Source organism: Trichechus manatus, unplaced genomic scaffold (assembly GCF_000243295.1).
Source record: "Trichechus manatus latirostris isolate Lorelei unplaced genomic scaffold, TriManLat1.0 scaffold00364, whole genome shotgun sequence".
In the NCBI taxonomy this organism is placed as follows: Eukaryota; Metazoa; Chordata; class Mammalia; order Sirenia; family Trichechidae; genus Trichechus; species Trichechus manatus.
This window is the reverse complement of record NW_004444300.1, coordinates 541,204-556,742: the sequence shown is the minus strand read 5'-3', so window position 1 is coordinate 556,742 and position 15,539 is coordinate 541,204. Positions and strand designations below refer to the sequence as shown.

At 36.9% G+C, this 15,539-nt stretch overlaps 1 protein-coding gene across 1 annotated transcript; it reads left to right on the top strand.

Annotated features, from left to right (window-relative positions):
• The first annotated feature begins 9,779 nt into the window (after window positions 1–9,779).
• Window positions 9,780–10,707, top strand: LOC101357445 (olfactory receptor 4F15-like). Its single transcript, XM_012559892.1, is given in 2 exon segments — window positions 9,780–10,532; window positions 10,534–10,707. Coding segments are annotated over 2 exon segments (825 nt in total). The 5' UTR covers window positions 9,780–9,881.
• Window positions 10,708–15,539: the final 4,832 nt, after the last annotated feature.

Here is a 15,539-nt window from a genome sequence, read left to right as displayed (position 1 = left end):
GCCTGGAGCTGGCACCCTGAATTCTGACTTCTAGCCTCCTAGACCGTGACAGAATAGATTTCTCTTTGCTAAAGCCATCCACTTGTGGTATTTCTGTTGTAGCAGCACTAGATAACTAAGATAACTAAGATCAATTTTTTTTTTCTATCTTTGAAGAATCGTTAAAAAAAGAAGTTCACTAGAGACTAACCCCACATGGTATTTTTTTTGGACCAAAATTAAACGACACACAGAATTTGGAGAAGGATTGACTGGTAAAATGTCCTCCTGAGAACTGATCTAACTCTACTTGTGTGCCTAACAACAGACCTACCATCATTTTCAATGGGATGCCGGAAAACTGCTATAATGGTATTAACTATGCTATGGTGTATGTTTGTTGGACTTTTGGTTTGTTTGTTTGTTTCTCCCTCTGTAATTTAGGCCCCCAAAATGTAAAATAGATGTAATTAAAGGTCAGACAAAATGACAAATTTAGGGATCCAGGGGTATGCAAAGAAATCTTCAGAGGAAAAGTGAAAGGAAGGGGTAACATAATTTTATTACTTAATTCATGTAATGATTTGCATGAGAGGATTCCTGATAACATCTGTATTTTTCCCTTTACAGAGCAACAGAGAAGTTGACATAGACTTAAAATAAAGAATCAGAAAGTTCAGTCAGAATCAGGGAAGGAGTTTTGGACTTTCAGAATGACAAAGGATAGGAATGGCCAAACAAAAGCAATACTGAATTAGATGATTTAGATGTGCCATTGATGAATTATGTGGACTGGAGTAGAAATTATATTTTTATTGGTTTATTTCTATGGTTTTATTACTGGGACATTCATTCTCTCTACTTTCCTCAGCTATAAATTGTAAAATGGATAAGAGCTATTCTGGAAGATTGACCAAAGCCATTTAAATCTACTAAATAGATGACGGTACATAGAAAGCAAAAGTTGCAGAGTCACAGTCTGTAATCTTAATGGACTTCAATTAAGAAAAGAAGCGTATGGTGGTAGATAAAAGTCCTAGAGAACTGAAGACTCACTATTCCCTTAGAACAATCTCAGCTAACCCAGAGAAAAAAAATGACTCAGACTTCGCTTTTTTATCACCTAGCAGGGGCAGTCTGATACCTTTCTTTACCCTTGTGTATTCAACCAAGAGCAACTCTTGTCTTTGAGACTCTGAAGACACAGCCATATACATTTCAATATCTTCTGGCATTTAGTTCTTTGTTTTGCTTCCTTTCACTTTTTTCAAGCTCCCCTTTTTCCTGTTTCCTGGTACAGTTCTTCACTCTTCAGAAAATTCACTATTATCGTGTTATCCTATCATGTCTCCCAGTCAGGCTCATTATACTTGGACAGTACCAGATATTCCAATTTATTTGGCTTTTTCTACTATCAAAACTCCTAGTTACTTATATATTGACATTTGAGTTAGCTGCTTCTAGAAAGTGGTGCTGGGCAATCCAGGGAATAAAGTGACATAGAAGACTCTGACTTTGTCCCAGAGGGGCTCATAGTTTAATGCAGGGTCTCTCAACTTTGTCACTGTTGACATTTGGGGCTGGGCAATTCTTAGTTGTCACTATGAGCCAGAATCCACTCAATGGCAACCTTTTTTTAAATAAAAATTTTTTTCTGGTTAACTCTTAGTTGCAAGGAACCTGGTGGCTCAGTGGTTAAGTGGTTGACTGCTAATTGAAAGGTCAGCAGTTTGAAACTACTGGTTGCTCCATGGGAGAAAGATGAGGCAGTTTGTTTATGTAAAGATTACAGGCTTGAAAAGCCTATGGGGCAGTTCTACTCTGTCGTGTAAGGTCGCTAGGAGTCCGAGTTGGACAGGATGGCAATGGCAGTGGGCAATTCTTTGTTGCAGGGGGCCATCCTATGCATTGTAAGATGTTCAGCAGCATCCCTGGTTTCTACCTACTAGATGCTAATGGCATACCCCAATTGTGACAACCAAAAATGTCTCTAAACATGCCAAATGTTTCCTGGGGGATAAAACACATTCAGTTGAGAATCACTGGTTTAAAGATAGAGACTTGAAAGGACATAATTTCTCTGCGTTGTGTTAAGTACTACAATAAACGTATGTACATTGGAGACTTGAACTTCAACAGAAGGATAGACTCTGACTCTGCCGTCTACCTTGGGTCATTATTAATCTACTTCTGCAAAATAGTTCTTAGTTCAATACCAAGAGGAGATCATACATTTAAGGAAATTATTCATCATAACTCACGGTGGACTTGTTTTGTCCTACTGTGACTTTTGTTTTTCCATGTGCTAAATCCTCATTCCATTTTATTGCTGATTTTCCTACAATGTAGTTTTTGTTGAAATGATTTTCAGATGATATTAAATAGACATGCTTTTTTTAAAAAAGTAATTAAATATTAAATGATTGAAAATGATCAGAAAATAGAACAGGATAAGAAGAACTGGAATTTATAATCAATTCAGTAGAATAGACTTTTCTTTTCTGTTTGCCAAATTTCTGTTTTTTTAACAAAATATTTAATTGAAGTTATCATTACTTCTATATTATTAATTATTTTAAGAACAGACCTTTAATGGATTATTATATTACACGAAAGTTGGCAGTATTTAAAATAAAACATGTTGGATTAAATCTGAGAATGGGATACATATGAGATGTATGTACTGATTTGTTCGTGCAGCAAGTAATAATAGGTCCTTTATTGTTATCTTTCCTTTACTTACATCATTTCACTTTCTTTAGCTTTTGGAGATTGTTGATGGAGTGTCTTGACTCTTTAAGCATTTCAAATTCTAGCATCCAAGGAATTATTTGGATATTGCTTCAAATACTTCTCTTCCCTCTCACTTTTTCCATATACTTTGAGTGTGAGAATGCTTTTACCTATTGTCCATGGGTGGAAATAGGAGGAATGTGCAATTTCCTCTCAGGTGAAGCTTCTGTTCATTAGTAGATTTTAATAATCAGCTGAGTTATTTTATCATAGTGTTGACAATTATTAGCACTTTTTTTCCAGAAAGCTTAATGTTTCCCACTGTTTAATTCACCCTGGCTATATACATATCTGGGGCCCTAGTGGCACAGTGGTTAAGTGTTAGGCTGCTAACCAAAATGTTGGCAATTCAAATCCACCAGCTGCTCCTTGGAAATCCTATGGGGCAGTTCTACTCTGTTGTAAAGGGTCGCTATGAGTCAGAATCGACTTGAAAGCAATGGGTTTGGTTTTTTCTTTTTGGTTTTTATACCTATAAAGGGAGGCTAGGGAGAATAAACTTCTTTTCTGCCTACCTTCTTAGAGATACAGAGTAAATTTCTTAAGTAGAGGCACAACTGACGCTGGGCTGTAAATATTCCAATATTCATCTTTGGGCTCTTCAATTGAACACACACACAAACTCTCATCACAGTTCTAGATGTATCGGCAGAGTAAATGCACAATAAAAAAGAAAGAGAATGATTTCCCTGTACCATTTACCGTTCACTGCAGTAGAAGTGGCTAGTGCGTTGTTTATGAACTACATCTAAATCTTTGCTTAAATGCAATCAGTTATGATCCTTGGTTGTAGTTGTTGTTTATATCTGATGTCCAGTTAGTTGCAAATCATAGTGACCCTATGTACAATAGAATGAAACACTGCCTGGTCCTGCACCATCCTCACAATCTTTGCTATGCTTCAGCCCATTGTTGCAGCCACTGTGTCAATCCATCTAGTTAAGGGTCTTCCTCTTTTTTGCTGACCCTCTACTTTACCAAGCATTATATCCTTCTCTAGGGAGTGATCCCTTCTGATAACATGTGCAAAGTATGTGAGACGAAGTCTTGCCATCCTTGTTTCTAAGGAGCGTTCTGGCTGTACTTCTTTCAAGACAGTTTTATTAGTTCTTCTGGCAGTCTATGGTATATTCAATATTCTTTGACAACACCATAATGCAAAGGCATCAATTCTTCAGTCTTCCTTATTCATTGTCCAGCTTTCATATGCATTTGAGGCTATTGAAAACACCATGCCTTGTGTCAGGCATACCTTAGTTCTTAAAGTGATGTCTTTGTTTTTTAACATCTTAAAGAGGTCTTTTGCAGCAAATTTGCCCAATGCAATGCATTGTTTGATTCTTTGCCTGCTGCTTCCATGGGTGTTGATTGTGGATCCAAGTAAAATGAAATCCTTGAGGACTTCAATATTTTTTAAGTTTATAATGATGTTGCTTATTGGTCCAGTTGTGAGGATTTTTTGTTTACTTTATGTTGAGGTGTAATCCATACTGGAGGCTGTAGTCTTTTATCTTCATCAGTAAGTGCTTCAAGTCCCCTTCACTTTCAGCAAGTAAGGTGGTGTCATGTGCATATCAAAGGTTGTTAATGAGTCATCCTCCCATCCTGATGCTCCATTCTTCTTTATATAGTCAAGCTTCTGGATTTATTTGCTCACATACAGGTTGAATAAGTATGATGAAAGGATACAACCCTGACCCACACCTTTCCTGACTTTAAATCATGTATTATCCCCTTGTTCTGTTCAAATGACTGCCTCTGGTCTATGTACAGGTTCCTCATGAGCACAATTAAGTGTTCTGGAATCCCCATTTTTCTCAATGTTATCCATAATTTGTTATGATCCACACAGTAGAATGTCTTTGCATAGTTAATAAAATACAGGTAAACATCTTTCTGGTATTCTGTGCTTTCAACCAAGATCCATCTGACATCAGCAATGATATCTCTCATTCCATGTCCTCTTCTGAATCTGGCTTGAATTTCTGACAGTTCCTTGTCAAAGTATTTCTGCAACCACTTTTGAATGATCTTCAGCAAAATTTTACTTGTGTGTGATATTAATGATACTGTTTGGTAATTTCTGCTTTCTGTTGGATCACCTTTCTTTGGAATGGGCACAAATATGCATCTCTTCCAGTCAGTTGGCCAGGTAACTGTCTTCCAAATTTCTTTGCATAGATGAGTGAGCACTTCTAGCAATGCATCCGTTTGTTGAAACATCTCTATTGGTGTTTTGTCAATTTCTAGAACTTTGTTTTTCGCCAGTGCCTTCAGTGCAGCTTGGACTTTTTCCTTCAGTACAATTGATTCTTGATCATATGCTACCTTCTGAAGTGATTGAACATTGACCAATTCTTTTTGGTACAGTGACTCCGTGTGTTCCTTCCATCTTCTTTTGATGCTTCCTGCTTTGTTCAATATTTTGCCGTAGAATCCTTCAATATTGCAACTCAAGGCTTGAATTTTTTCTTCAGTTCTTTCAGCTTGAGAAATTCCTAGCATATTTTTCCCTTTTGGTTTTCCAACTCCCAGTCTTTACTCATTTCATTATAATACTTTACTTTGTCTCCTCGAGCCACCATTTGAAATCTTCTGTTCAGCTCTCTTACTTCATCATTTCTTCCTTTCCCTTTAGCTATTCTATGTTCAAGAGCAAGCTTCAGAGTCTCTTGTGACATCCATTTTAGTCTTTTCTTTCTTTCCTGTCTTTTCAATGACCTCTTGCTTTCTTCATGTATGATGTCTTTCCACATTTCGTCTGGTCTTTGGTCATTAGCGTTCAATACTTCAAATCTATTCTTGAGATGATTTCTAAATTCAGGTGGGTTATACTGAAAGTCGTAGTTTGGGTCTCGTCAACTTGCTCTAATTTTTTTCAGCTTTAACTTGAACTTGCATAGGAGCAATTGATGATGCTATGAGTTGGAATCAACTTGATGGCAATGGATTTTTTGGGTTAATTTATGGTTAGCTCTGCAGTCGGCTCCTGGCATTGTTCTGACTGATGATACTGAGTTTTTCCATCGTTTCTTTCCACAGACATAGTTGATTTGATTCCTGTGAATTCCATTGGGTGAGGTCCACATGGTTAGTTGCCTTTTATGTTGTTGAAAAAAGATATTTGCAATGAAGAAGTCATTGGTCTTGCAAAATTCTATCATGTGATGTCTGACGTCATTTCTATCACCAAAGCCATATTTTCCAGCCACTGTTCCTTCTTCTTTGTTTCCAACTTTCACATTCCAATCACTAGTAATTATCAATGCATATTCATTGCATGTTTGATCAATTTCAGACTACATAGGTTGGTAAAAATCTTCAAATTATTTACCTTTGGCCTTAGCAGTTGATGCATAAATTTGAATAATAGTTGTATTAACTGGTCATCCTTGTAGGCATATGGATGTTATCCTATCACTGACAGCACGCGTATTTCAGGATAGATCTTGAAGAGTTCTTTTTGACAATGAATGTGATGCCATTCCTCCACAATTTGTCATTCCTGGCATAGTAGACTATAAGATTGTCCGATTCAAAAATGGCCAATACCAGTCCATTTCAGCTCACTAATGCCTAGGATATCAATATTTATGCAGTCTGTTTCATTTTTGATGATTTCCAATTTTCCTAGATTCATACTTCATACATTCCACATTTCTACCATTAATAGATGTTTACTGCTGTTTCTTCTCATTTTAAGTCATGCCACATCAACAAATGAATGTCCCAAAGCTTGACTCCATCTACATCATTAAGGTTGACTCTACTTTGAGGAGGCAGCACTTCCCCAGTTGTATTTTGAATGCCTTCCAACCTGAGGGGATCATCTTCCGGCACTTTATAATGTTCCATTGCTATTCATAAGGTTTATCACTGGCTAATTTTTTTTCAGAAGTAGACCTCCAGGTTCTTTTTCCTAGTCTTTCTTAGTCTGGAAGCTTGGCTGAAACCTGTCCATCATGGGTGACCCTGCTGGTATTTGAAATACTGGTGGCATAACTTCCAGCATCACAGCAACATGCATGTCCTTGGTAAGGTGGCCAATACATTCAACTATAGCAGGGAGACATACTTTGTCTTCTGGATGCATTTACTATAACTATACTGACTTGAGATTTTTCTGCCTAGAGGTAGAAACTTGTCTTTATGTTGTCTTACTATTTTGCTCTTTATTTGTATTTTTTGGATATCCTTTCAGGTTGATAATTTGTTCACATTATATAGAGGTCTATGAGTTAGCTTTTAAAAAATCCTGACAATTTGAAATTTAACTGAACAAGGCAAAGATTATTCTTGCTTTCTTGATTTCGGAAACAATCTTACTTAGGAAAGCAAGTTTAAAGAGTTCAGTGTGATTGGTATCTACACAAAAATAATCTTTTAAAAAGAGAAATGGCAAACTTAACCTCTCATTTAGAATATGGCATAATAAATAAAGACTATTTCATTTCTTTCACTTAAAAATTCCTACTAGGTTCTAACAACATTTTCAGTGTATACTATTGACTTGTGGTATTGAGTTCCATATCTTTTTACTTGCTAGGTAAGGGGTTACTTCTCTTTATTTGCCTCAGATTCTGAAATCTTGAAATATCCCCTTATTCTAAAGTCTTTATTAGATTTGGTGACTAAATGTATATTTACTCTATCCATATCTTTTCATAATTTTGTAGATTTGGGATTTTTTTGTGCTTATTTTCATATGAAAACTCTTCAATGAGTTGAAGTGTTTCACAGTCTTCAAAAGCTCACGGTTATCTATAGCTGTAGAAATTTGACTATACATCGTCTCAATATGATTGCTTCTTATCTTGTTCAGGGTAATAATCAAAGCCTTTATAATAGTCGACAGAGCTCTACATAATCTGTGTTCATATCCAGGGACTGATGTAAGGGGAGTTTCCCTGGGATGTTTCCTGTGTCAGCTTTTATCTTACAAGAGATAAAAGAAGAGAGAAACAAGCAGATAGGGACCTCATTACCACCAACCAAGAAGATCCAGGAGTGGACCTTGTCCTTTATACTTAGCGTTCCTGCTCTGAGAAGCTCCTAAGCCAGGGGAAGGTTGACGACAATGACCTTACCTTATTGTCAACAAAGAAAGAAAGGCTTCCCCTGGAGATGGCACCCTGAATTTAAACTTCTAACCTGAACTGTGAGAGAATACATTTCTGTTTGTTAAAGCCATCCACTTGGGGTATTTCTGTTATAGCAACACTAGATAACTAATACAGTATGTGAACAGTTATTTTTTTTTATTTGTCTCAGACTCCCTTCTTAAAGCTTGAAATATCTCCTTATTCTAAAGTCCTTATTAGATTTGGTAATTAAATGTATATTTACTCTGTCAGTATCTTTCATAATTTTGTAGACTTGGTTTTGGTTTTTTGTTTTTTTTTTTTAGCTTATTTTCGTATGAAAACTCTCCAATGAGTTGCAGTGTTTCACAGTTTCGAAAAGCTCAGGGTCATCTGTAGCTCTAGAAATTTCACAATGCATCATCTCATACTTTCATAATCTAAATGATTCTCACAACTTCTGTTTCTCCCACCCTGATCTAAGCCATTATTGTCTTTTTTTTTTTTTTTGATTATTGCAATAGTTTCTAACCAATCTCCCTGATTTTATCCTTGAGTCTCTGAAGTATATTCACAATGCAGCATCCCAAGCGATCCCTTAACATTGTAAGCCAGATTTGTCACTCTTCTGTTCAAAACTCAGTTGTTTCTTATCTTTTTTAGAGTAATAACCAAAGTCTTTATAACAGCCTGCAAAGTTCTGCATAATCTGTGTTCATGCTGCTTCTCCAACCTCATCTTCCATATTCAGGTTCAGTCTTTCTTCTTAGTTGTTTAAACATGCCCAGTAAGCTCACACCTGAGACTTTGCTCTTGCTATTCTCTCTGCCTGCAATACTTACTCTTTCCCCAAGTACCTTCATGGCTTACTCTTTCACCTTCTTTAGATTTCAACTAAGTCAACTTATCATCAAGAACTTCTCTGTCAATCCTATTTAAAGCATTCTCCGTACTGCCCTATTTCCATTTCTTGCTTAATTTTTCTCCATGGTCAAATTATTATGTGACATATTTTATATCTATGTTTATTTTCTAATTGTCTCTTTCTGCCAAAATGTAAATTTATGAAGATAGGGATATTTTTCCTATTTTGTCCTTGGCTGTGTCCCCATAACTTAGACCGTTTTCTGGCACATAGTAGGTGCTCGATAAATATTTGCTGAATGCAAAGAATTATATATAGGAGCTACTTCAGCACTATCATTCATTCATTCAGCAATCATTACATGATCATCTAATATTTTCACGACATTGTGTGGGCAAACTATGGGGATAAAAATTTAAGGGCATGATGATTTATAACCTCGAGCAGTTTATAATCATGTGGGGAAAAGATACGTGACTAACTCTCAGGAAAGTAATTAAATGTGGATGTATAGGTGAGTCTTGAGGAAGGCTTGACAGATGATATGCCATTTGAACTGGACATTAAAGAATGAATACTATTTTGAGAAGTGTAAAAATAGAGAAAGATAATTTCTGGCTGAAGTTACAAAAGAAGAGATATAGAATCTTACAAAAGTTTTTGTCATATGAATAGTTTTTTTTGTCTGTGTAGTATATGTGATTGGTTATTACTCCTTCAGGAAGAGGATGGTTAACGTGGATCATACTGATACAGCAATTTAATATCAAATGTCATTTGTGGTTTTCTATCAAGTACACCATGGGTACCAGTTCATTAGACCACTCACTGTTCCTCGTGTTAGCAAAGCCACATGGCAACTCATTTACTGTCATATATAACTACAGCGTTAGTGGCCAAAGGATGTTATTTGATTTTTGTGACATGCTCAGGTGATATTTGACTTTCAAAATTTACTTACTTTTTATAGAGGGTATTAATACTATTAATTTGAATTTTCTCATTTGCTTCCTTTAGGTAACATGAGAGTGAATCTACCAAATAAGCCAACGAAGGTAACCAACCACAGATTAGTGTCTGAGTTTGTACTCCTGGGACTCTCCAATTCCTGGGAGATCCAGCTCCTTCTTTTTTGCTTTTCTTCTCTTCTCTATGTGTCCAGTATGATGGGAAACCTCCTCATAGTGTTCATTGTGACTGCTGACTCTTACTTACCCTCCCCCATGTATTTTCTGCTGGCTAACCTTTTTATCATTGACCTGATATTTTGCTCAATTGCAGCACCCAAGATGATCTGTGATCTTTTTCGGGAGAGGAAAGTCATCTCCTTTGGAGATTGTATAGCTCAGATCTTCTTTAGCCATACTGTTGGGGGCACTGAGATGGTGCTGCTCATAGCCATGGCCTTTGACAGATATATGGTCATATGTAAGCCTCTCCATTACCTCACCATCATGAGCCCACGGATGTGCATTTTGATTTTAGTGCTTTCCTGGACCATTGGCCTCATTCGCTCATTGATCCAGTTGTCTTTTGTTGTAAACTTGCCCTTTAGTGGTCCTAATATATTAGACAGTTTTTACTGTGACATACCTCAGCTCATCAAACTTGCTTGCACAGATACCTATAAACTGGAATTCATGGTCACTCTTAATAGCGGGTTCATTTCCTTGGGTGCTTTTTTCTTGCTTATCCTCTCTTACATCCTCATCCTAACTACTCTTCAGAAGCACTCCTCAGGTGGTTCATCTAAGGCTCTTTCCACTTTGTCAGCTCATATTACTGTGGTGGTTTTATTCTTTGGCCCACTGATTTTTTTTCTACATGTGGCCCTCTCCTTCAACACATATGGATAAATTTCTAGCCATATTTGATGCAGTTTTGACTCCTTTTCTGAATCCAGTCATCTATACATTCAGGAACAGAGAGATGAAAACAGCAATGAGGAGAATGTTTGGTCAGTTTATGGGTTGTAGAAAAATCATTTAAATGTCTTGACTGAAACATCACATTTCCAAATGACTGTGGTAAGTCCCTAATATCAATTCTCATTAATTTAATTATATTAATTATTCTCATTTTTAAATTATACATCACTTTGAGTACTCCTGGACATCCATTGGTTGGGTCATTTTTTTTCACATGGAAGAATGGATGACATTCTTCTCTGAAAAGAAAAAAGGACTTTTATACAAAACGCATAAAACCAAAACCAAACCAGTTGCCAACGAGTCAATTCCAACTCATAGCAACCATATAGGTCAGAGAAGAACTGCCCCCTAGGATTTCCAAGGAGCAGCTGGTGGATTTGAACTGCCAACTTTTTGGTTAGCAGCCAAATGCTTAACCACTGTGCCACCAGGGCTCCATAAAAGGTATATAAATAAAAAGATTATATTAACTCTTAACTTACAGTTCCCAAAGAAAAGTGCCAAGAATAACTTTTAGACATTTTAAATATGTAAGTTTATTTCTCAGAATTGTCATGTTATAGTTTTCATGCTGTCCTGGTCTATATGTTTCATTATCCATTTGCATCTCATATCTCCCTTTTTACTCTTTCTACTACTTTATCTCGACTCTTCGGTTATGGGTTACACTTAGCAATCATCTTTAGGATCTGTGGTCACTTCCATATTATAAACCACAAATTTCACTTTTATGCTTTGTTGGACAGTGTTTTATGTTTTATTTTCAGTCAAATAGATCAGATATCAGCAAAATTTTTCTATAAAGGGCAAGATTGTAAATAATTTTGTGTTTGTGGGGAATGTGCTCTCTGTTGCAAACACTCACCTCTATTATTGTAGTATGAAAATAGCCGTAGACAATATGTAAACAAATAGGCAGGGCTGCATTCCAATAAAACTTTATAAAAACAGTATGCAGAATGGATTTGAATTGATGTCTGTACTTTGTCAGCCTTGGAAGTAGATGGGGCCCAACATTTAGATTTGCCTTTTCCACCAAATATCATACTCTCTGTCTTAGACTATAAAAGGCAGTATAGTATAATGCAGATTTTGAAGTTAACACAGAGGTTCATGTTCCAACAGCACCAACTCACTTGCTGTGTTATCTTACCCAAGTCACTTGTTGTTGTTGTTAACGCCATAGAGTCAGTTCTGACATCACAGTGACCATATGTACAACAGAACAAATCACTGCCTGGTCCTGTGCCATCCTCATAATCGTTGCTATATTTGAGCCTATTGTGCAGCCATTGTGTCAATCCATCTTGTTGAGGGTCTTCTTTTTCACTGACCCTTTACTTTAGCAAGCTGATGTTCTTCTCCAGGGACTGTTCTTCCTGATACCAAGTCCAAAGTACGTGAGACAAAGTTTTACCATCTTCACTTCTAAGGAGCATTCTGGTTGTACTTTTTCCAAGTTACATTTTTTCATTCTTCTGGCAGTCTATGGTATAGTCAATATTCTTCACCAAAGCCATAATTCAAAGGCATCAATTCTTCTTTGGTCTTCCTTATTCATTGTCCAGCTTTTGCATACATGTGAGGTGACTGAAAATACCTATGACTTGGGTCAGGTGCACCTTAGTCCTTAAAATGATATCTTTGCCTTTTAACACTTGAAAGAGATCTTTTGCAGCAGATTTGCCCAATGCAATACGTCGTTTGATATCTTGACTTTTGCTTCCATGGAACGTCATACATGAAGAAAGCAAAAGGTCATTAAATAGACATAAAAGAAAGAAAAGACCAAAATGGATGTCCGAAGAGTCCCTGAAACTTGCTATTGAACATAGAGTAGCTACAGCAGATGGAAGAAATGACGAAGTTAAAAATCTGAACAGAAGATTTCAAATGGTGGCTCAAGAAGACAAAATAAAGTATTATAATGTAATGTACACAGACCTGGAGTTAGAAAACCAAAATGGAAGAATAGGTTCAGCATTTCTCAAGCTGGAAGAAGTGAAGAAAAAAAATTCAAGCCTCCAGTTGCAGTTTTCAAGGATTTTAAGTGCAAAATATCGAATGACACAGGAAGTACCAAAAGAAGATGGAAGGAATATATAGCATCACTCTACCACAAACAAGTAGTCGACATTCAACCATTTTAGGAGGTACCATATGATCAAGAACAGATTGTACTGAAGAAAGAAATGCAAGCTGCGCTGAAGGCACTGGTTTAAAACAACCAGTAACAAGGGAATACCAATTGAGACGTTTCAACAAACGGATGCATGGCTGGAAGAACTCACTTGTCTATGCCAAGAAATTTGGAAGGCAGCTACCTGGCCAACTGAGTGGAAGAGTTCCATATTTGTGCCCATTCCAAAGAAAGATGATCCAAAAGAATACAGAAATTACCAGAAAATATCATTAACATCACACACAAGTAATTTTTTTATTGTACTTTAGATGAAGGTTTACAGAACAAACAGTTTCTCATTAAATAGTTAGTATTCACATATTGTTTTATGACATCAGTTAACAATCCCACGACGTGTCAACACTCTCCCTTCTCTACCTTGGGTTCTCTATTATCAGCTTTCCTGTTCCCTCCTGTCTTCTAGTCCTTGTCCCTGGGCTGTTGTGCCCCATTAGTCTCATTTTTTTTAATGGGGAAACACACAAGTAAAATTTTGCTGAAAATCATTCAAAAGTGGTTGCAGCAACACATTGACAGGGAACTGCCAGAAATTCAAGCTGGATTCAGAAGAGGGATGTGGAATGAGGGATATCATTGCTGATGTCAGATGGATCTTGGCTGAAAGCAGAGAATACCAGAAAGATGTTTATCTGTGTTTTATTGACTATGCAAAGATATTCAGTTCTGTGGATTATAATAAATTATGGATAATACTGCAAAGAATAAGAATTCCTAAACACTTAATTGTGCTCATGTGGAACCTGTGCATAGATCAAGAGGCAGCTGTTTGAACAAAACAAGGGGATACTGTGTGATTTAAAGTCAGGAAAGGTATGTGTCAGGGTTGTATCCTTTCACTATACTTATTTAATCTGTATGCTGACCAAATAATTTGAGAAAATGGTCTATATGAAGAAAAACATGAGGAAAAACACAGACTATGGTGACATAAAATCTCCCCTTCAATAGACTTCTAAAGCCCTGATTATTTCATCTGTAGCTATTCCTATATTATCATGCCAGTAATTTCTAACCACAGGAACATGTAAACATTCTGGCAAGATGAGTTTTTTATTTGGCTCAATCCACAATCCTGTGGTTGGATCTTGATTATAGCTGGCCTGTTCCCATTCTCTAATCTCCCCAGAGGAACCAATTTTTGGTACTTGAAAAGAGATTCTGAAGTTTCTTTTGGGTCAAACTTTGGTGGGCAACATTTTACAGATGCCATATTTACAGGTGTCCTGTTTTATTATTATTATCTGTTCCCTCCTTTTAATTATGATCAAAAGTGGAATTATCATGGTCATGAATGAGAGTCACACCTTTAAAGAGTGATTGGGAATAGACTTATTTAGGTGCTCTGTCAGCTAAGTTGTTCCTTTTAATTTCTTCTGTTCATGGAGCTCCTTTGGGTTGATGGATCTGGATTTTAATTACAGTAATTCTCAGAGGGGAGCAAAAGGGCTTCTAAGAGGTTGCTAGTAAGTGTCCATTTTTATCTGAGTCCCAGAAGGAGTTAGGAAGTGGTCAAGAACTCAGCTGCTAACCAAAAGGTCAGCAGTTGGAATCCACCAGCCGCTCCTTGGAAATCCCATGGGACAGTTCTACACTGTCCTTTAAGGTCACTGTGGGCTGAAATCGACTTGATGGCTACAGGTTTGGTTGGTTTTTTGGTTTTGTTTTCATAACATGATAAAATCATGAGTAACTACACAAACATACCTAGAGTCTGAAAAATATTTACTGACAGTTCAGAAGCCTCTTTGTGAATGCAATTAGTTCAGCTTGCTGAGCTGAAGTGACTTTAGGAAGGGTACCACTTTCAAGGACCTCAGCTGAGGTAGTCACAGCATATCCTCCCTGGTAATGAGAGCCGGTAGGTTCAGGTTTTAAAAATGACCCATCAACAAATAGAACTAAACCAGGATTCTATAACAGGGTTTCTTGTAAATATGGTCTAGGAGACAAAAGCTGTTCAGTAAGATTTAAACAGTCATGGGGTAGATGGTCATCATTATTAGGTAAATGTAACAATGTAGCTGGATTCAGAAATGTTATAGTACATAGCCCAATATTAAGAAGCAGCCAAAAGGAGAACTTTGTAAGAAGTCAGACTCCTGGCTGACAGGTGTTGAGTAAGTGTTGAATTTAGAATGGCTGACACTGCATGAGGGACATAACCATCAAGAAAATTTCCTAGAATAATATCTACTCTGGTCTTACCTAGTCTTGTGGTTGCAGTGAGTGCTCTAAGGCAAGGGGGGTAAGCTCTTGTGACGGGGTCCAACTGGATGCTATAATAACCAGTGAGTCTCAGTTGTCCTCCGTGTTTTTGAGTGAGGATTCCTAGAGCATTTCTAGTAATCTCGTGGACAAAAAGTGAGCAGTGTAAATTATAATTAGGAAACCCCAGAGCAGGAATATTAATTAACGCTTGTTTTAATTGAGTGAAGGCCTTATGGCCATCCTCGGATAGCTTGAAGGGGTCAGGCTCTGAACTCTTTAGATAATGATAAAGAAGTAGAACCAGCAAAGAAAAATTAGGTATCCAACTTCTGCAACAGCCACCAAACTCAAGAACGCATTGTCACTATCAGTACTATTAGCATTATCAGCAATGGATTTTTGGGTTTGGTGGCTATTGCAGAACTTGGATATCTAATTTTTCTTCGCTGGCTCAACTTATTTACCATTAAAGAATCCTA